Here is a 21,642-nt window from a genome sequence, read left to right as displayed (position 1 = left end):
GACACAGCTAGCCTCTCCTTCATCCCCACAGTCATCCTCTACTCATCCTCTGTACAGTTCTGCACCGCAGCATTAGTGGAAGGAGAAGTTGTGTGTTGGTTTTATTCCTGTTCAATTAACTCTATATATAGATGATCCTCTGTCATACAAACATAAATACACCACCGCTGCTGCTGCTGCTCTTCCCCACAGGAGGTGCCGTTGCCACGGCGCTGGCGGGCGTCCTGGCTGTGTACAGTCTGATAATATACAGGGGCAGCAGGCTGGAAATCGTCGATCTTTCTCTGTAGCGTAGATTTGGACTTTTTTTTGTAAATGGTGATTTTTTTTTTCTCATTTTGCCATTTTCTTCCAATATTTTTACTCAATTACATATTTGTCAACAACAAAGGAGGTTTCTGAAGAGAATCTGACGGAGCTGTCGCCATCTACATGAGACACTTTGGTAACCTAAAAGGAAAAAAAGAAAAAAAAGGTTCGTGGGTTATTTTTCTTTAACGTGGAAGAACTTCTGCAATATTTAAACAATATTTTCTATCGATGTAATTGAAAATGACTAAAAGAATTTTTTTTTTAATTTCTAAAGAATTTTTTAATTCATTAAAAAACAAAAAAAAGAATTACATGAATTTCTGTAACTTGTCGCATGATGGTCACATCTGTGATAACCAACATTTCATGTGAAATGTTTCAACTTTGTTCTGAATGGGAGAAAATGGAAACTGAAGTCACAGATATCTCGTCATTTCACAGGTGTGAGGGCTTGGTGGTCGTGTCTCAGCAGCGAGCCGTTTCCCAAACCAACACGGCTCCAGATGACCACATAACGACACTGCTGAGCTGTGCAGCGCCAACACAGACCTCTTCATCCAGCAGCTTCAAACTCCCTCTCCCAATCTATGCGCCAACTTTTTACCATCTCCACTGTTACTGCACTCATTTCATCTAAAACTACTGAACCGAACGAAGCTTCTTAAGAAAAGACTGCGCCTTCATCGGGAGCTCACCTGAATGTCACAGTAGTTGCGCTTGGACACAAAGGACACATTGATGGGAAAGAAATCATTGGGCTGCCCGGCGATGCTGAATTCCAGGCTGCCAGTTTTGTTGTTGGCATCGATGACTGGTAGGCACCACTCCAGGACGTTCCGCCGGCTGTCGTGTTTGTACTCTCCGTCCAGATCTCCGATCACAGGAGCGCCCACCCCGGACCTGGAGGTCAATGACAGACAGATGCTTCACATGTCGACGACCGCAAACCGTCACAGCGGGTTCAAACACACAGAGACGTCTCATTGGCTCACAGAGAGCGACCTGAGGTCACTTCCAGTTATTGATATTTATATTGTTGTAGGTTTTAATTTTTGTTTTTTGAAGAGATATCCATCTTATTTCTAGAGCTGAAGCGACTGGATTAATCGTGATTAATTGATTATCCAAATAATCGTCTACTACACAGTTAATGGTTAATTGATAACTGATGTAGGCAGTTTTAGCTTCATTTGGTCCAAATGGTGTTAAATAAGTCTCCTATTAAGTGATCTGAGGCCAATTATTACTCTGTTAATTGAAAAAAATTATCTCCAGTCCTTTACTGTGCTGATGTTAGGTCAAGCAGAAAGAATCGAGTTTTTCCACACGTTGATGTTACAAGGAGTTTTTTAGCTGTGGATTCATCCTTTGCTGCAAATAGTCAAGGTTTCACTAAAGGAATGCAGTTACTGCATTTTAGGCAATAAAATGTTTATTTTCTTCTTTAGCTGAATATTTTGCATAGTTTAATGCACATATGTCAGAGTCAAGGCCCGCGGGCCACATCCGGCCCGCGAGAAGGTTTTTTACGGCCCCTGGAATGATCTTGATTTATTATTAGAACCGGCCCGCAGACCGCAGTAAGCCGGCACCCCGTCTGAAAAAAAAATACCTTCCTTATTTGAACTGTAAGTAGTTCTTTAAATGTTCTGTGAGATGATGTACTTACCCATGTATCCATAACAACCGGAACTTTCAATATCCACCAAGTTATTGCCGAAATATACCATCTATTAAAGGAGTGCCCCCCGGATTAATTACACTCTCTGCAGCTGCAGCTGCGAAGTTACAGTATTAACCCGATACTTGCTGGAAAGTGCAACGTCTCCCCTTTCAGAAACCGTTGGAATTTTTCCACTTAGCGCTACGTGTGGCGGAATTACGGTACTGCAAATTTAGATGTGTCGCCGGCGACACGTGTAGAAGGGACAACTGTTTTCTTTGATGAACCTGAACAAAACATCACACAGAAGTCGACTTACTGCTGAACACCTTCACTCAATTCTGAGGATTTCCTCAGCTCAGAGCCTTACCCCGAACATTGATGAACTTGTGGAAAAGATGGGACACCACCAAGTATCACCCTCAACCTCAAACAAGTGAACATTACTGTGCAATCACATATTTAGAGTTTTTACTCAGTTCAAGTTTAAAAGTTAAAGTTTAATATTTGTTTTCACTGCATGTTACTTCTCCTTGATGAAAGTGCTGTTTTTGATTAATAGATTTTTGCACTTTATTTTATTGTATTTCAATCCAATTATATTTTAAAAATATTTCAGTTGTGTCTGTTGAAAATGAAAGATTACTGACAGAGCCATAAGAAAATATTGCTTTATTTATCTGATCATATTGGAATATATTTGTTAGGTTTTCAGTAGGTTCAATTAGGTTCACTAGACTATATGCGTCATTTAAAAAAATTTCAATGAACATTCGATCAGTCCGGCCCTCGGCTTGTAGCTAAATTTTTTATTTGGCCCTCCGTCCATTTGACTTTGACACCCCTGGTTTAATGTATAAAATAATAATAAATGGTTGAATCAAAAAGCTCCTGTGTGTCATTTTTTAAAATCTGATTAATAGAGAATAATCAACTACTAAAATAATCGCTATCTGCAGCCCCACTTACTTTCTATCAAAAGCAAACTTCCGACTACTTTCTAACTTGCACATTCTTAATTCCTGGACAGTCAAGAGCTGAACTTCCTCCAAAGCAGGTTGTCAGACTCACTTTCATTTTGGCCACAACTGGATCAAGAATGTTTTCAAAGAGCCGGCTGTGGCAGAATGTATTCATAGAACTATTAAAAAGCTCTTCAAATATTAATTATACGTTTTTTTCTTTTGTATTTATTGTTTGGATTAATTGAATTTATTTTTATAGTTATGTCATTTTAACCTTGTCTGTTTTTAGCAGGACAGACTGAGCATCGTTTAGAGAAAACAGATGACAAATAGTGTTTTGGCTAATCCTGGCACATTTACACAAATGTCAATTAATGTGAATTGTCTATACTAAAATTAAATGGCCATCTTTTCACCTTCATGTAATCAGATATTATACAGATCAAACTGCTGTGATTTGATTGCTAAAATAATATACAAGTACACAGCTGTAATATTAAAGGTTCTGTGTTTAGAGTATTGAATTTGACTGGCGTGATCCGGAGCGTAACCATGGTGATTTGAGGTGCTTACGGAACAGGGATGCTGATGACGACGTCGTTCAGTTCCAGGTTCTCCTCCTGCAGCTCGTACTCGATGTTGACGTCGCAGCCGGAGGCGCTCTCTGAAGGCCAGCAGTTTACTGGGAGACAGAGCAGCTGGATGAGAGAGCAGCACATCTATTCTACTCTGACTACTGAGGACCAACAGTTACAACTGCTACTGATCGCACCTTACAGTCAGTAATCGCATTATCAAAGGAAATGGAAACATTCCAGTTAGATTTGCTGAGTTATTTCCATCTCTGTAACAAACAGTCTCACGTTAAAATAAGTCTGGATAATCTACAGGAAGGATAACGTGAACTCACTGGTTAGAGGTATGAGGGACTCGTCTGTGGTCTGGAGTCTCCACTTCAGAACGCCAACGTCGTTATTGAGAGGGAAGGACTTCTCTGGGTTCTTTAGGCCAATCACCGATTCAGCTGTGAATAACTTCTTGTCCACGTTAGGATGCGTCTGCAAACCAACAGTATTAAAACCTGGAATTAGTTTACCAATCAGAATTTGAACAGGATGTGGATCATTTAGTCTGCAGTTTAGGTTTTAGCTTTACTGCTGAACTGTAACTAGGAGGGAACATCAGCAATAGCAGCATATGGCAGATCACAGCCACTTTAGCACATTTTCTTATGTAAAAGTCTTAATGAGAAGCAGAATTGATCATTTAGGCCAAAGAATATTTCCAAAAACGGTTTTATCTATTCGAAATGCTTTGTGCATTTTAATGTACAAGTACCCCCGATTTAGTACTTATCTGGGTTTTAAAGTTCCATAAACAAGAATAAATACATAAGCAGGTGAAACCATTAGTTTATATACACGATACAAAAATACTTTTATCACAGTCTGAAGTTAAATCAGACCAAATATCTCCTCTTCTAGATTGGTTGGAATAACCAAAATTACTTCTACTTGCTAAATGCCACAAAATTTGGAGAAATAATATTTCTCAGAATAATTTATTGATATCTTCAAAGTTATTGGTTTACATTCATTTCCTCAGGATTTGGTAACATTGCCTTTGACTGGTATGACTTGGGTCAAACATCTGGGTTTCCTTCAACAACCAACAGTTTGCTGCGCTCAGAGAATTTCAGATATTCCACATATTTGAAGAAATTTGTTTTCATATTTTTCTACTGCAATTATAAACATCAAAATCTCTAATTTGGAAAATCCATGTGTTCTGATCTGTCACACATGGACAGTGTAGCATCACATTATATTCATCCTTAAGTACAATAATGAAAATGGGAAGAAGAGAAAACACAAATACCTGAAGTTTGCACTAAGTATGGGCACTAACATCGGTATCTATATTGGTCTTTTTTTTTGAACATGTTGGTATCAGTCTGATAAATAAAACTTGGCTGATATTTGTTCCCCACAGATCATGTGGTATTTGTTTGGTGAAGTGACAGTGCAGGTGATGCAGCAAAGGATTGTAGGGAGTTTAACTGCAGCAGATGTGGTGAGACATATAGCAAGATCAATCTTGGCTCAAGTTTACATATCAGTGCACCTCAAATGACTGATAATAACAATAGAGTTGGACTACAACAGCCTGTTTTGTGCAGCAGACCCACCTGAAGCTGCAGCCCCTTGTTGTCGTTGTTGTTGATGATGAGGCGGATGCGGCCGCTTTTCTCGTCCGAGACCCGGAGCGTCACCATGCCCAGCACCTCCATGTTCTGCAGGCCGCCATCACGGCCGCAGCTCAGCGAGATCTTGTCCTCCACGCGCAGATGTACGCTGAGGAGCGAACACAAACAGCAGGAGCTTTAAACACCAATCAACCGATTTTATTACGCTAAAACCAAGAAAATCAATCCAGGAAAACTGGAAAATGATTCCCTTCTGAACCAGAGGTGTGTACCTCTCCACATGGACTGGCGGTGGCAGAACCTTGGACACGTCTGAGCCTCTCTTTCCTGAGGAGGAAATGATGGTTTCACCCTCAGACTTGAGCTGGTCAACAAAGTTATCCACTTCTTTCCCTTTAGCGCCTAGCTTCAGAGCCTTGCTCGGGCCGCTTGATCTGGAGGAACGAACAAACAACTCATCAGCTGACCGATGAGGAGAGCTGCACGCTCAGCTAGGGGCTGTTTTGCGTTTCATGGTGCCGTACCGGACTGGAGCTGGTGTGATCTTGGGTTTCTCAGGTTCCACTATGGTGTCTGTGATGAGGGACCCTGACGACATGCTGCTCACGTTACCGAACCCGCCGAACGCTGGAACCTTCTTCCCAGAGCGCTCGGCGTCTCTCCTGGCCTGCTGCAGCTCCTTCGCTTTCCTCCTCATCTCCGCTTTAGCCTCGCGTTCCTGAGTCTGCAAACATTACTGACCGTTGACGCAGTCCTTTTCTCCTTTTTTCTCCGTTTTCATGCACGTCCAGCGTCTTACCTCTCTGACAGCTCGGAACACCTTCTCCTCGTGGGAGTCCATCTCTGTGAAGGTACGGATCTGAGCCAGGTTGACGTTTTCTCTGTAGCCGAGCGCCACGATCTCGTCGAAGGCAAAGATGAGGTCGAAGCAGTGCTCCGAGATTTCACTCTCCTCCAGCACACGGCAGTACTCTGGGATCTGGAGAGGAGCAGAAACAAGGAGGAACCGATTCAGACAGGGAACTCAACCAACACTGAAGGAAGAAGAGCATCCTGAGCTCATTTTATGAATTCAAACTTCACGGAACATAATATAACCAAATATGACAAGAAATACTGTGAAATATTTCAAGTGTTTTTAGCTTTTGCTAAACAAACACACTATTTCACAGTTTTCAAAGTTTTGTGAAAAACAACAACTTTAGTTTTTGGAAAAACATTTAGTCTTTTTCTGTAAATGTGGCGCTGGAGGAGGATGGCCACTGACTAAACAAACAGGTTGAGTTCTCCTGTGGATCAACATGGTTTAGACGTCTGTCTCATTAACCAGAACAACAAAAACTTACAACTTCTGATAGAAACACTACAAAAGATAGCATAACCTGCATAAAAGGTTGCACACACATTTTTTAATTGTCTGAAGTTAAACCAGACTAAACTTCTCTTGCTTTAGAATCACCAAAATTATTTCTATTTGCTAAATGCCACAATAATGAAAGAAAAAATAAATCAGTTCTGTCAATATATCCTTTGTCCTCTTTAAAAGTCTTGAAAGTTTCCACTGAAACCCATGAGTGTGTGTGTTTAAACCCCTGGCTGCAGTCTGCAGGCGTTCAGTGTGTGTGTGTGTGTGCATGTGAGCTTTGCTCCATCAGTACGGTTCATCTCCTTTCTTCAAGGTTTAGTCGGCTCTGTTCTGCTTTTTCAGAACCATCAGCAGATAACATTAGAATTTAACTTTAAAAACTTCTGCTCTTCCGAAATGTCTAACCATCAACTGCCACATTATTATTAAAAGCATTTCCAATTCCATTTTTTGTGGCGTACATTAAATGTTCCAAGTATCCTCCCGGGTTTTCTTACCACGCGGGAGAACAGTCTGAGTGTCTCGAGATCCTCCAGGATGTTGCTGTTCTTGGTGGTGATGAGGACCATGTAGAGCTTCTCCAGCGGCTGGTACACATAGCGCACGCTGTCTGTTTCCACAAAGGTGTGCTGCTTGCCCGTGTTCATCAGCTTGGGGAACGCGGCCAGCAGGCCCTCGATCCGCGTCCGGGTCATTTCCACAAACTGCCGCGACACGATGGCCTTCCCGGCCTTGGTGCACACCGCCGCTGCCAACAGCACCTGCAGGGGTGGGTGGGATATAGGTCAACCGATGACCTCTCATTTAGAGATCAGGATCCTAACTAGAATGGAGAATTAATTTCTAAAATAATCATTTCAGGAATAAGTACACTGATCAGTCAGTTACAAGATGCAGGACTGGTCAAGGAATCTTATAGCAATATCAGCAATATGAACAATTTTAAAAACAGCAGCTTGAAGTGTGATAAATGTTAGCTCATGATTTAGGTTCCATACATTCAGAATCTATATGTCAGTGACATATTTAGAGACACTAGTTTATTGCAGCATCATGATCTTTTAGAAGATAAAGAGGAGCAAATGTAGTAAAGCAGGACCATCCCTTCCATCTCTCTTACTTGTATTGGAGCTTTTGGCATATTTAGCAAATAGTTCCACACACTCTATTCATTGGTTTCATTGTGGAATTTTGTTAAGATATAAAAGAAAGCCAATTCCATCTCCTCCTTTTCCTCCATGTGTCTTTCCTGGGGACCGTCATATGTGTTCATTTACAAACTCTTGAATAATCGTCTAGTTCAATCCACTGTGGGTGCTGATCTCATATTTTGGTTTAATTGGCTTCCTAAAAGGTTGAGAATAAAATAATGCCATTCAGGGTGTGTCATATAGCCACTCCAGATCATGGCCTTGTCAAACTCGCGCTGACAAAAAGATTTCAAATGATTTTCTACAGTTTATTTGTTAAGAAATGGTATATATCCCCAATAAATAATATCTACATGAAGTCAGAGTCATTTTGTTTTCATCAAACATCATAATAGTTCATAATTCATAAAAGTCAACGGTTTCAGATGCGGATCAGATCTAAAACAAACATAGTGTCATTCAGAGTTCTCAGAAAATAAACTTTATTTCATTAGGCATACAATTTTCAACTTTCATGAAAATTAATCTCTCTAGCTCTTGACAATACCTATTGAGTATAAAAGGTAAACTGACATGTTAGAGCTCAAAAATATATTGAATTACAATCACCATTACAGTTTTAATGCAGGTTACACTGCAATCTGCCACTTGAATGAACTTCCAGCCCAAAGCAGGTGCAGGTTTAAACATTCAGACTGCTGGGGTCACTGATGGCACAAAATAAAGAAAACTGGGGAAAATGATGGGTTTCCCAGAATCTGTGTCATCATTGCATTATTTTAAATTGGGTCAAAATTTCCCCATTTTCCTTAAATCGTGCAGCCCTAGATATGAACATAAGACTCAACAGGGTTAATTTATTGGGGCAAAATGGCAACAAGACGGTCTACCACCAGGAAATATGATAGAGATATGATTTTGTCGTAGTCCATTTCATAAGCCTCCTATTTTAGAAAAAAAACTGATTAAAAAGCAAGTCACGAATTCCAGTACATCCTCAAAATTGGGTAAACGTGAGCCTATACTTTCACATTGAGTTAAAGTGTCATCACCGAGAGTATTAATGCTTTAGAGCGTTAATTGTTTGGATAATCTTAACGAGAAAGGAATAATTAGAAATGTATTTTCTGCCCTCTCTGTGACTCCTGTCATGTGTCCAGCATGAAGTGGACGTTGCTTTAGAAGGATTAGGCATGATGACGATATGTACACAGAAAGCAACATGACGGCGTTTTGTTTGTACAGAATGCGTTACAATACTGGGATAGCTCAACGTGCCTCTATGAAATATAAAGCCACCTCCATGAAAACCAAGCTTTACATGAACCTTACAAACACGATTGAAATTAATGAACATTATCGCAGCCTAAAGAAAGAGGCTGCTTTTGTTCCACGTTGACGTTGAAGGCAAACTGACTACATGTTGAGCTTCTAGACAAGCTAAAACTGGTTAGCATAGCATAGCTGTCATCGCTTGGGGACTATATTAAAGAGCATATGTACAAGTTTATACTTTGTATGAGAAGAGTTGGTTGTGGAGGCTGACGAGGGGACAGTCTGAACGCTTAGCTCGGGTCCAGCTGGTGACAGAAGATAACTAGCGCTAGCATGTGAGGCTAGTTAACGTCAGCAGTGTCTGCAGACTACATGTCCCTGGTTCATGTCGCACTGACTTAGTAAAAAAGAAACATTCATTGGCTGTGTACTAATATTCACAACGTTAGCCTCGGCAGTCAGCTGAAGCAGCCGCTGAATTTCTCTTGTTTCCGTTTAAGAGAATACAAGCTACAAACGTGCTAGCGTTAGCCACTGTTATGATAACTGCGAGGCCCGATAACAACTACAACGATTTACAATTACTTTCAGCTTTCACTCACCATGTTTGGTCTCTCTTTATGTGTGAACGCTCTTCAGTCCGTGGTGTATGTGGTTTGGGGGAGATTTATCGTCACTCCGGAATGCCAGAGTGCGACTACAGCTGACTTCGAGTAAGGTGAAGCGTTAGCTAGTTAGCGTCAATATGGCAGCGGCAGCGGAGAGCCACGTATCCACCGGAAGAGACTCGCTGGATCAGCCCACCGTGGAAACCGGTGACGTGGGCTCCAAAATGTTGGCCTTGGTGGAGAAATGAAGTGTAGGATAGGAGTGTTTGTTTGTTTGTTTGTTTCTGCAGGGGTTTATTTCTTAGAAAATATCAAAACTAGACTGTTTTATCAACGCCAGCAGCAAAAATACTATCTAATTATGGCACTGAAACGAAAACCACAACATTAAGCGCTTGTTAAAAATGTATTAACTTACTTGAGTCAAATGTTTTAATTACCGTGCGTGTGCTAAAACTGTGTATTTTTTTCTCAAAACAGGTAACTCTCTCTTATAAGTGAGATATTGGATTTCAAATGGGTCAACCTGCATAAATAAAGCTTAAATAAATAGAATTAAACATATTCCAAATTGTGAGAAAATATATTTTTACCACAAATGTTAATGTTAGACTTATTTTATTGTCGCATTTTTACTCTTATCTAATGCAGGCTGTGCTATTCAGTTTTGTATGGGCAAATTATCCGCAATAATTTGTTAAAAAGTTAATTTTTCTCAAAGTGACCTCTTCAACAAGTGACTTCGCAAGGAGGACAGTAGGGGGTGCTATAGCTCCCCTCTGGGTCAAACATTGCACTCCCAAGAAAATAAAAATTTTAAAAATGCTTTTTTAATGGTTGTTTTTTCTATTTGAAATATTTTTATAAAATCTGACTGTGATTTTATTTAGTCTACATGAAAAATACAATCCCTACAAAACTGTTGATTTTGTATATGGTTATGAACTAACAAGAAAAAAAAGGACAATGGAAAATGCAACATGCTGCTAAAGAAATAAGGGCATGGATGAACCAATAACGACATTCAGGAGTTCTTATTTATTATGCAGCATTACAAATATTTCTTTTTAGACTGTTTTTTAATATTCATTTTAATATCGTTGTATGTGGGGCCACACACATCCAGAAATGATTTACTCAACAAAAGATCCATTCATTAAACTTAGACAAATAGAACCAATCATTTTCTGAGAAGGTTCTCGTGTTTGTTGCTGTGAACAGACTGAAATGATTTTTTTAGTCCAACTAAAAATCGGGTCGACATTTTGGGTCGAAAACAGTCGACCCAAAATGTTAGGAAACAAACTTCAGAGACCCGCTTTATCCAACAATAATTTATTTGTTTCAACAAAATATTTGCTGAGCAGATAAAAAGAAAAGTAATTGACAGAAAAAAAACATTTTTGCGTTTTTATTTTTAAAAAAGTGCTTTTTGACTTGGCGAGTTTTCCCCGCGGTGCACAAAGTTTGAATACCTCCGTCCTAGAGGGCGCTAGTCAGAAGGAGGAAATGACCTCTACTTTGATGACGTCACAAGGATCTACACTCATTCACACAGCGAGCAGAATGAGAGCAGAGCTCTGAGGAAAGGATTTTATTTTATTTATTTTTTTGACGTGCAGAGTGTCGAACAAAGTAACCTGCTGAGTCCGACAAAACCACCTGAGTTCTACAGACGGCCGACATGTCGGAAGAAGCGAGCTCACAGGTAGGTTCTTATCTGGCCACCCTCATTTCTGCTCTCTGTACATTCTTGGAGCTTAGGTTGACTTCCGCCGACGTCACTTAGCTATGGCGCGCTGATTGGCTGTTGTTTGTGTTTGCTAGTGAAGAGAAGTTTGGATTGGACGGAAAAGCGGAGGGGAAAAGCGAGTCAAAGTTTAGCCAAAGAACGGACTGTCACTTCTGATTTTCGCAAAGCATTATGTTGAACAGAAGCATGCATATGAATTATAATTAATTATAATGTTATAAAGGAGAGGGTTTCAGTAAATTCATACTTCTCTCCGATCCTTTTCGAGCGGTGATTTTTAAAAAGGTTTTCTTTTGTTTTTAGTTATTTTCTCCTTTTTGTTCGAAATAAAAATAAACTTTCATTCATTCATTCGTAGCTTCCACTACTACAATAAGGAGATCCTGTTTGAAGGACATTTGTTCACTATAAATTATTACAGTCCTTGATGGATCAATCTGTGTTGTAATTTTAGAGATGATTTTCAATTAAGGTGTTACAATTTCACAAACAGAATAGATCATATGGTTATGTAGGACAAATCTTAGTCTTTTGCCTCGTAAGGTGAACCCAATCAGATGTAGTCACGATGGAAAACAACAAAACAGTGAAGCTCAAATGTGACAATTTTGGAACAGTCTTTCTTGGTAGAAACTTTCTTACTCCATGATGATGTCCTGCCAGCTTCACTGTGTCCAAGGACACTGGTGCTCTCTATAGTTTAACATTTTATTTGATCTCAGAGTTCAGGTTGGGTCTTTCAGAACTTGGTGAGGTTGTGACACACCAGAATATCAACGGATTTGGTTTCAGGGTCGAATAAAATACAGACAACCAGAAGGGTTGATGAAAAATTAAAAAAAAAAAAAAGCCAAAACGAAAGCTATGCAAAAGTGGAAGTTATGGTCAGATTGAAGTTTTGCTAAAACTAAAATTAAGCTACAACGGAATGACGTTAAATGGAAGTTATGCTAAAACATGTTTTACTTAAACCGAAGTCATGTTAAAGTCATGTTAAAGTCATGTTAAAGTCATGTTATGCTTGAACTCTGGTTATGCTAAAGCTGAAGTTATTCTGGGGCTGAAGCTATGCTAAATCAGACACTATGCTAAAGTGAAAATTATGCTCAGATGGTAATTATTGAACCTCCTGAGCTACTATAAAAACAAATAAATGTTTCTACAGAGAATTAATCAATAATACTTTGAATGACTAATGGCTATTATGTATATTTATTTGATAAAATTGTATTTTTGTTACTGTACAAAGACTTCAAAGAATTTGAAGTAATATGGGCTACAGCAACATTTAACTTCCCTTTGGGATCAAGAAAGTATTTTTGAATTTCAATTTACTCAAACGTCATTAGTATTTGTGTTTCTTTCAGCTGTTTCCTAGTTTTTGGTGACCAACTTTAGATCATTTCTTCTTTTCCAACCAATTGACTCCCCAGTTCAAACCTCACACAAAGTCCTGAGAGTCACAAAGTTTTCAGGATCTGGTTGTTTTGCTGCTTCTAAGTTCTAAGTAATTTCTTTTTGCCTTGCGTATATGTCCACTGTTGAGCAGTAAGAATGTCCTCTCTTTATATTGACTCTCAGTTTTAATGACTGAAACTTCCATTCATAAAAACGGTGAGCCAGGTCTTCCACATGTTGCCCTCACTATGGCCGCGCCCTGCAGCCAGCAGCCCCTCCGTCTCAGATGCCCATCCCTGCCTTTTCTAACGGCACACTTATCTGTCAGAAGCAGAGATCTGTAGGTGTGGGTGTCCAGAAGGGGGAGGGTAGTGGGAGGGGAGGATCAGTGAGTCACACCACTGTTTCTTGAGACTATATGACCTCAGTCAGCACAGAGCCTTTTACCAAGACGCAGCAGGCAGGCCCAGACACAATAAGCTCTACAGTTCAACGGCTCAGAGCGAAGAACCAGAGTGATGGAGGAAGGACCCTATAAGTACATCAGGGTGAGGGACAGCAGAGGGAAAGTGCTGTGCTTGGAGCGGTGAGAGATTCTTTGACTGAGATTATTTGAATTGTTTTTTATTTTACCCTGTCAGGACGGGAACGGCAAAGTCAGCCGGGTCATCAGGATCGGAACTCGCAAGAGCCAGGTACGCTGAGTTTTTCCTACTCCTCCGTTACATTTTCTCCTCTCTCTTCGCCTCTCATTCTGAACCTGGGTCGAGATGCTGCAGAGATCCAGAGTGTCAGTTGAGTATGAATTATCTGATGCGGCTTCAGAGGCAGCTGAGCAGGATGTCTGCAGCAGAGATAACACAGTGGCTTTGTCTTGACGAGAACTCCCCATCCTGCTGTCCGTACTGATTTCAGGATTTGTTGCTGTCTGGATTTGGTAGAACTAATAACAAAAATTAAAAATTGGGCGTGCTGTGGTGGTGTAGGGGATAACGCGACCCACGTTTGGAGGCCTTGAGTCCTCGAAGTGGCCGTCTGGTTCGATTCCCGGACCCGGCGATATTTGCCGCATGTCTTCTCCCCTCTCCTTCCCCCTTTCCTGTCAGCCTACTTTTATATAAGTAAAAGTATACTTATATAAGTATACTTATATAAGCCACAAAAGACCCCCTTGGAGGGGTAAAAAAAAAAAAAAAATTAAAACTAAAATGACTCCTTCTGTCGTCTTCTGTTGTAGCTGGCGCGCATCCAGACTGACAGTGTGGCCGACAAGCTGAAGGAGCTCTACCCGGACGTCCACCTGGAAATAGGTGAGCAGCTGCAGCTGTGGATTCTTCTGCCAGGAGATAAAACTAGTTAGTAAAGTCAAACCAGGTCTGAACAAAGTGTGTGGTTTACCTCCAGTCATCGTTGGCATGAATGGATGCACAAGTTTCATTCACTGTGACTGTTTTAATCTAATCCGTAAATTATATGCCTACGTCCAGACTAGTAATTAGTTAATAGTTGCAAGCAGAGGAAATGAAAAAGAACTGGATTATATTTTTTAATATATGACTTTATTTATATTTAAGTAAATGATGTCAAACTTAAGCCTTTTTTATTTTGTCTTTTACATTTCTTTTTTTTTAATCGATTAGTGATTTCTATTATTTAAATAGAAACATAGGTATCTGACTCATTTGTGTTGATGGTGAAAACATAGCTAAAATGGTGTCTGAAGAAAAAGGAGCGTTTGTTGAAATGCCTTTTTTGGCAACAAAATTAATGAAGACATAGACATATGAGCCCATTAACAAATATATTTGGTAACACTTTATTTGACGGGGTGTGCATAACATTGACGTGACACTGTCATAAATGTGACATAACACCTGCCACGAAGATAAGAATCTTCATGAATGTTTACGACTGTTGTCATGAAGTGTCATTCGATAAATAACGACGCCTTTAATGTAAAGTTGCATTGAAGCTTGTATTGAAAGTCCATTAAAATTGTCAACTTTGCATCAAAAGCGACATTATTTACCGAATGACACTTCATGACAACAGTCATAAACATTCATGAAAACTCCTTCATCTTCATGACAGGTGTTAATGTCATGTTTGTGCACACTCAGTCAAATAAAGTGTTAGAGAATATTTATTGCTTTTTAAAATCTGTATAAGTAGTTAATCAAAATTAACATATAGATATGTTAATAATATACCACAAAGAACCAAAAGCTAAATCATTTTCTAATTCCCATGACGACACTGACTATAACATATTTTCTCTCTACATTCTGTAGTACATTTAGAAACAGCCAGAGATCATATTTTAATAGAAATAAAGTGATTTGCAGGGAGCAAAGTGATCTTATCTTCACTGCTCTGAGAGCACTATGTGATGGCTGCAGATCTCTCGCTCTCACTGTTTGGACCTGTATGACCACATCTCTTCTTGGTATTGACCCCAACTATCATTAATAAATATCTTCTGTCTTCTAGTTGCCATGTCAACAACAGGAGATATAATCCTTGACAGAGCTTTATCAAAGGTAAAATCATTGTTTACGGTGCCATATGTACTCTGTGCTGCTCAAAGTTTTAAACGGTTTAAGTGTGACCTGGAGTCTTCACCCAGCAGATTTTACTCTGTCGTTATCTGTGCAGTCTGGAAAAGTAAGGAACCTGCAGGTCTGGATAATAAATATTGTTTTTATTTAAAAAATGTTTCCTTCAGATTGGTGAGAAGAGTTTATTCACCAAAGAGTTGGAGAACGCCCTGGAGAGGAATGAGTAAGTGTGAGACTGACTGCAGACTCCTATGTACTGTTTCAGGGTTCAGCTGGATGTTCAACTTAAGGTTCTTTGTTGGAATAAAGGAAGAATAGCAACTAAGTTGATTAAGGATTCATTCATTTTATAACAGAAAATACATGTTGCCTGTCTGCACATTTGATGCGGAAAAGTATTCACACCCTTTGATCTTTTTCTTGTTTCATTTTACAACCACAACCTTCATCTGCTTCGTGGGGAGTTTTTGTGACAGAATAGGGCATCAGCTAACCAATACTTTGGTAATAAATTGTTCTCACAGTTAATTGATTAATGGGATTAAAAAAAATTGGCACATTCTGCAGATTTTTTTATTTAACCACTTTTTACTTATTTTCTACAATATTTGAAAACACATAAAAATGCAAATAAAGTTCCTTTTAAAAAAAAACTAAACAAGAAATATTTTATTACCTGAAATGAAATAGCAGCATTACTTTGCTGTACACTTGATCAACTGTACCAAAGGCTTCTTAGGAGCTTTTATTACAGAATTTGAAGTTCTGGGTGGAACAGATTCATAGATGAAGAGCGTTTTTTTTTGTTTGTTTGGTTTTATTTTTTTAGTCTTAAATGCAAAATAGATATATATTTTTTGTGCAGTTTTGACTTAATCAAATCTCTGACTGTGTTGTTCTTTCAGCATATGGCATGTTGTGAAGTCTGTACAGTCTAGTAAATGATTACTAAATTCATTGACGATTATTTCAATAATTGATCATTGCGGTTAATCGTTTCATTTCTTTGACAGGCCAAAACAAAGTAGCACAAAGTTGTGAAGTGGAGGGGAAACGATGGCTTTCAGTTTCCATTTTTTATCACAATTAAAATCTGAAAGCTGATGCTTCTGCAGAATATTGATGGAGGAATTCTTAATACAGATTAATTTCACATTTTTTAAATTGTATAAATGAAAAACCAGGTTCAGTTTTACTCCCCCCCGCAATTCTGCCCACTTTGTGTTCTATCGCATCAAATAGATGTATTATTTATAATATGTGTATCAAATAAATATATTTCATTGATGGATCCAATGAAATAAATTGGTGAGACAAAATGTGAGCAGGTATGAATACTTTTGCAGAGCATGTTTTAAAGGAAGTCCTCCAGAGGGAAACGCCTTGCAAAGCGCAGCCTCAGATGTAGCAGCTGTATCCGGGCTGCAGCTGAATGAATGCATTATTCCAGTGAAACATGGCCGCCACTGGTGTGAGTGATGTCCTTCCTGTGTGACCCGCAGGGTCGACCTGGTCGTTCACTCGCTGAAGGATCTCCCCACCAGCCTGCCTGCAGGGTTCACCATCGGAGCTGTGCTGAAGTAGGTCCACGGTCTGCAGTCTGGAGCGTTTCAGGTCACAGCTTGTTCTGTTTGCAGCTCAGACTCTACCAAGGAAGTGCTGCTCCTGTTCGTGAGCAAACACCAAGTCATCAGCTCTAGAAGAACGTTGCCATGGTCGGGACTTGCTGCTGACAAGCAGAGTTAAAGGAAGTTTGCCCACAAGCAGGGCTGCTGCTGACCAATTTGGTGACCGAAGTACAAGTGCTTAGTGATGCCCCCCAGACACATAGAGGAAATGAGCAACAATTCTGTATTTTCCTGAGTATCACTCTCAATATGGAGGAGGAACATAAAGGCTCATGGTGTCAACACATTATGAGTGATAATACCTGGATTTTCATTACAAATATGCGCGAACCCTTGTTGATATTCTGTTAATGTAAAAAAAAACCCACAATTTTATAATTGCTATGTTTTTATTAATTAACCTGTATCCATTAGAATCTTTCACACATTTTATTTAAAGTTGTTTTGATTGATTGTAGTAATTTCAAATTTTTCAAAAACCTGGTAAACATTAAAACACTAATTTTACAAAGAACCAAACGCCACGCTGAAACATTTTTAGATCATTCCAGTTTCTTATACGAACTTTAGTGTTTCTTTAGTGTTTCTTTAGTGTTTCTTTAGTGTTTCTTCCCAGCAGCAGAGCTGGAAAGTGGCTCTGTGTTCACAATAAGTCTTATTATTACTCAGTGTCTTCATGTCAGTGGGCAGATGGAGGGGGCAGAGGGTCAAGCAGCATGTACCACTTGTGTCCTTTGTTTCAGGAGGGAGAACCCCCATGATGCAGTGGTGCTCCATCCAAGCAACACAGGAAAAACTCTGGACACTCTTCCAGAGAAAAGGTGGGGCTTGTTTAGGAAACTTGGAGTTGATGGTTATGGACAGATGATGTTTCATAGTATGTATCTGTGTGTGTGTGTGTGTGTGTGTGTGTGTGTGTGTGTGCAGTGTTATTGGCACGAGTTCATTACGCCGCGCTGCCCAGCTGAAGAAGAGGTTTCCCCATCTGGAATTCAAGGACATCGTATCCTTTCTGACAGTTTTCCTCTTTTCATTCTGAACTTGTTGGGCCTCATCAGCACGGCATGGAGATGACCAGAGTATTTATATGATTTGAACTTTGTCACATTCTGTGTGATTTTTTTTTCCATCCATGTTATAGGTCAACACAATGTGATGGATGTCTGTGAAGTGCATGAAAAAGGACAAGCTGCGATTCCATCTGCCTTATAATTGCTCAATTTGAGATTTCAAAATTAAGTTTGCTTAATGGAAACACAACAATTTTGAAAAAACAAACAAAGATTCTTGTTTTACCATTAAAAGTTTTGCCGCTGTGACGAGGTGGGCTTTACGTCGTATCGAAATTGGTTTATGTCGCAAAACTGCAACATAAAACTGCACTTTTCGCATCACACAAGTCACATGATCAACAACCAGATGTTGCCACTGGCCCAGACCACGAAGAAGACGACAGGAAGTGGTTGGAGGATGATGGCGTCTCACGTTTTTTAAGGACTGCTCGCATGAACAGACTTATTTATGGAATATTGACATAGTTTTGTGCACATTTGCAATGGAAACGCAGCTACAGGCTACAGAAATAAATTTGAAAAGTATTGCAGGCATTTCTATCCATTTCAGTTCAATTCAAAATGAGCTCATAGTTATGCCCTACTTTGCGTTTGTCTGTTATCTCAAATACATTTTAAGATACTTTGAAGTCTTTGGCTTTTAAAGTGGAAAAAGTTAAAGGAATATGAATAATATTTCCAGCGAGTGTAGAAAACAACATGTTGCCTAGTTTCCACTGAGGTGATGCGTTTCCTTAGCGACCGCCCTCAGCGTGGGAACCTGAACACGCGTCTGAAGAAGCTGGATGAGAAGGACGACTTCGCTGCCATCATCCTGGCTGCTGCCGGCCTGAAGAGGATGGGCTGGGAGAACCGAATCAGCTTGGTACCCCTTCTGATGATGATAATGATGTCAGATCCTCTCATAGATATTTCTGATTGGTTTACATCTAACAAACTCTCTGATCCCACTTCTAGATCCTGGAGCCTGAAGACTGTATGTACGCTGTTGGACAGGTAGAGGAATAAATTGTGTTCAGTTTGTGTGATGGAAAGCTAACTCTGTGCTCAGTCGTGTTGTAGTGAACCCCTGTGTGTTTGTGTTCAGGGGGCTTTGGCAGTGGAGGTCCGGGCCAGAGATGCAGACATCCTGGAGATGGTGTCTGTCCTCCATGACCCCGACACTGTGCTGCGCTGCATTGCTGAGAGAGCTTTCCTCAAGCAACTGGTACAACAAAAACCTGTGCTATTTGAACAAATTTGTCAGCGTTTAAATTAAGGAGTTGATTTTTACTCAGAATAACTTTTACTAATAGGAGGGCGGCTGTAGTGTTCCTGTGGCTGTGCACACCAAGGTGAAGGACTCCCAGGTAGGAATGCTGGGAAGAGGAGGACTCTGCTCTGTTGGTTACTGCCTGCTGCTTTGACTGTGTAAAGTACGGCTCCTGTGCACATGGGCCCCTCATTTGTCCCAAACCACTCAGTCCTCTGGTAGCAGTCTCTCCCAGTTCAAGTTACAATATCATGCAGCAACTTGTAAACCCTTTAAGGAAAGTAAATCGTTTATTCCAACTGAGTCGGCATCGGAAATTAAAATTAGCTAACTGTAGAAAGTTAGAGATTATCGGCTAACTTTATACAGTTAGCTAATATAATCAAGGGAAGTTTGGGTTTTCTTGCTTAGACTACTGCTGCCCCCCTGACCTGAGCTCAGATAAGATCATGGATGGATGGATGAACATGATATCTTATTTCAATAATAATTAAAAAATGTAAAAATTATTAAGGCTTTTGTGAATTCTTACTCGTTCACTGCTTCCCTCTGATTGACTCAAACCAGTCACTTGCAGACTTGACTTCAACAAATGTGTTTACATACTGATTGCCCAAACCAACAGGTCGAACTGTATTCATCTAAAATGAGACACGCGATTTTTGATTTTCCAGTCAACCCTACTTCATGCTGTTTGACACATATCTGTGCATCAGTTTGACAAACTTCTTCAAAAATATTCTTAAAGACCGAAGAAAAACTGTAAACTTGCCCGTCCTTTTTCAGCTCTACCTGACCGGCGCTGTGTACAGTCTAGATGGATCACAGAGCATCAAAGAAACCATGCAGACCAGCATCGCTCCCGGCGACGAGGTGAGTGTGAAAGGGTTCCCTGGTCGCTGCTCTTCTTTACAACTGTGAGTTCTCAGGTTTAATCTTCCTACTGATCTCCACTCTCAGCAGAGCCTGGAGAGGGTGGACGAGCAGGTCCAGAGAGTGGGAGTCACAGCCATCAAAGTCCCAGCTGAAGCCCAGGATGCGGCTGAGCGGCTGGGCGTCAAACTGGCTGATTTACTACTAAGCAAAGGAGCCAAGGAGATCCTGACGGTGGCCCGGCAGCTCAATGACGCCAGATAATCCCATCCCATAACCCCCTCCCCCTCCCCTTACGCCTCCAATGGAAGGGACTGTTTGTTCAGTCTAACGCAACCTTGTTTCAAATAAAACCACAACCTTTGTCTTGTGTGGTGCTAATTTAAAGCCCACTTGATTAAGAAACTGTGTTGTGGAAACACTACTTGAACCAAAGTTGCGCTCAGCACATCAGTTTGTCAGGAGTCCCTTCTGTTTGTGGGTCTTGGTTTGGGTGCTAGCCTGTACTTACCTCAGTGAACCATCTCCTTAACCACACACACATCAGCCCACTGGGATGATCACAAAACGGCCTTCAGCACCTGCATCACCAACTGAAATGAGTCCAGGACGTGCCACCGTCATCCAAGTGAAGCAGAAAGGAAGAGCTTATCCACACTGTTGTTACAAACACAAACGCAAATGTTGAGTCCAACGCTTGCCCGTAGCAGAACTGGAGAGCGAGGCTGGGATCCGCACAGCTCTGCACTGAACCGGACATTTTAACGCTCGAAGCTGTAGCTTCAGAACCCTTCCCTCAGTTCAGTTTTCTGTTCTTTACAAACAGAGATGGTTTAAGTTTTACTTACAGTGTGAAGAATGTTTGCATAAACACAAAAACGGCTGGCAAGAGCACGTGATTAGCACTGTGTTCGCACAAACATTTGAATGTGTGTGTCTGTGAAATGATGTGGTTATTCCAGCCTCACTGAGGTTCCTCTGATACGTGAGGCTCAGGCTGTGCTGAGGGTCTGGTGGGATCATAGCGATGGTATTTTCATATAAATTTGAGACTAGAATTCTTTCCTTATCTAACTGCTTTATACGAAAACAAATAAAGCAGCAAATATTCGGTGTGTTGCTGAAAACTACGCTATAACCTTTAAATTAATGATATAGCATGTATTTATTTATATATTTTCATGCATAGACTTGGGCAGAAAATGAAACAGACACTTGCTAAATTCTGAAGAAATATTTGAGGGAAGAATATACATTTTTTTGTGCTCTTCAGAGTAACACTGTCTACCTATCTGTTCCTGTACCTGGCCTGTAGTTGTAGCCAGGCAACAGGACTAGTTCTCTGCTAGTTTTTAGATTATGACTTCCTGTACTTTTTATCATCACAAAATATTCCCAAACAGCAGAAATTGTCTCGTAAGCGAGACTGTTTTTGTTTTTTCAGTCAGCTGACTGGCAGCGAGCAGCAGCAGGTGGGTTAAGGAGCTGGAGCTGGCCCCAGGCCAAATAAAGTGACTTAAAATGATATGTACCATTAAAATGATCTAAAATTAAAAACTAA

General features: G+C 40.2%; 2 protein-coding genes across 4 annotated transcripts; one reads left to right on the top strand and one right to left on the bottom strand.

The window, feature by feature from the left end:
• Positions 1-213: 213 nt before the first annotated feature.
• arcn1 (archain 1) lies at positions 214-9,720 on the bottom strand. Its single transcript, XM_005807481.2, has 10 exons — positions 9,541-9,720; positions 7,010-7,273; positions 5,946-6,125; positions 5,671-5,870; positions 5,419-5,580; positions 5,129-5,294; positions 3,851-3,998; positions 3,514-3,622; positions 1,008-1,212; positions 214-450 (listed from the first exon to the last, which is right to left on the bottom strand). Exons 1-10 carry the CDS (start codon positions 9,541-9,543, stop codon positions 361-363), a joined length of 1,527 nt encoding a protein of 508 aa, XP_005807538.1. The 5' UTR covers positions 9,544-9,720; the 3' UTR covers positions 214-360.
• A 1,358-nt stretch (positions 9,721-11,078) lies between these two features.
• Positions 11,079-21,642, top strand: hmbs (hydroxymethylbilane synthase). Of its 3 annotated transcripts, none has more exons than XM_023351765.1 (14): positions 11,079-11,254; positions 13,339-13,392; positions 13,935-14,007; positions 15,188-15,237; positions 15,423-15,478; positions 16,758-16,835; positions 17,627-17,704; positions 17,811-17,886; positions 18,708-18,821; positions 18,914-18,952; positions 19,044-19,163; positions 19,252-19,305; positions 19,995-20,081; positions 20,169-21,642. In XM_023351765.1, the coding sequence occupies exons 1-14, from the start codon at positions 11,231-11,233 to the stop codon at positions 20,343-20,345; spliced, it is 1,080 nt and encodes a 359-aa protein (XP_023207533.1). In that variant the 5' UTR covers positions 11,079-11,230; the 3' UTR covers positions 20,346-21,642. The 3 variants fall into 3 exon arrangements, with proteins under 3 accessions (XP_023207533.1, XP_023207532.1, XP_014327380.1); XM_023351764.1 differs by lacking the exon at positions 11,079-11,254 and adding an exon at positions 13,127-13,245 and having other exon boundaries at positions 20,172-21,642; XM_014471894.2 differs by lacking the exon at positions 11,079-11,254 and adding an exon at positions 13,128-13,245.

Source organism: Xiphophorus maculatus, chromosome 18 (assembly GCF_002775205.1).
Source record: "Xiphophorus maculatus strain JP 163 A chromosome 18, X_maculatus-5.0-male, whole genome shotgun sequence".
In the NCBI taxonomy this organism is placed as follows: Eukaryota; Metazoa; Chordata; class Actinopteri; order Cyprinodontiformes; family Poeciliidae; genus Xiphophorus; species Xiphophorus maculatus.
The sequence above is the reverse complement of the archived record's forward strand: the minus strand, read 5'-3'. Positions and strand labels throughout refer to the sequence as shown.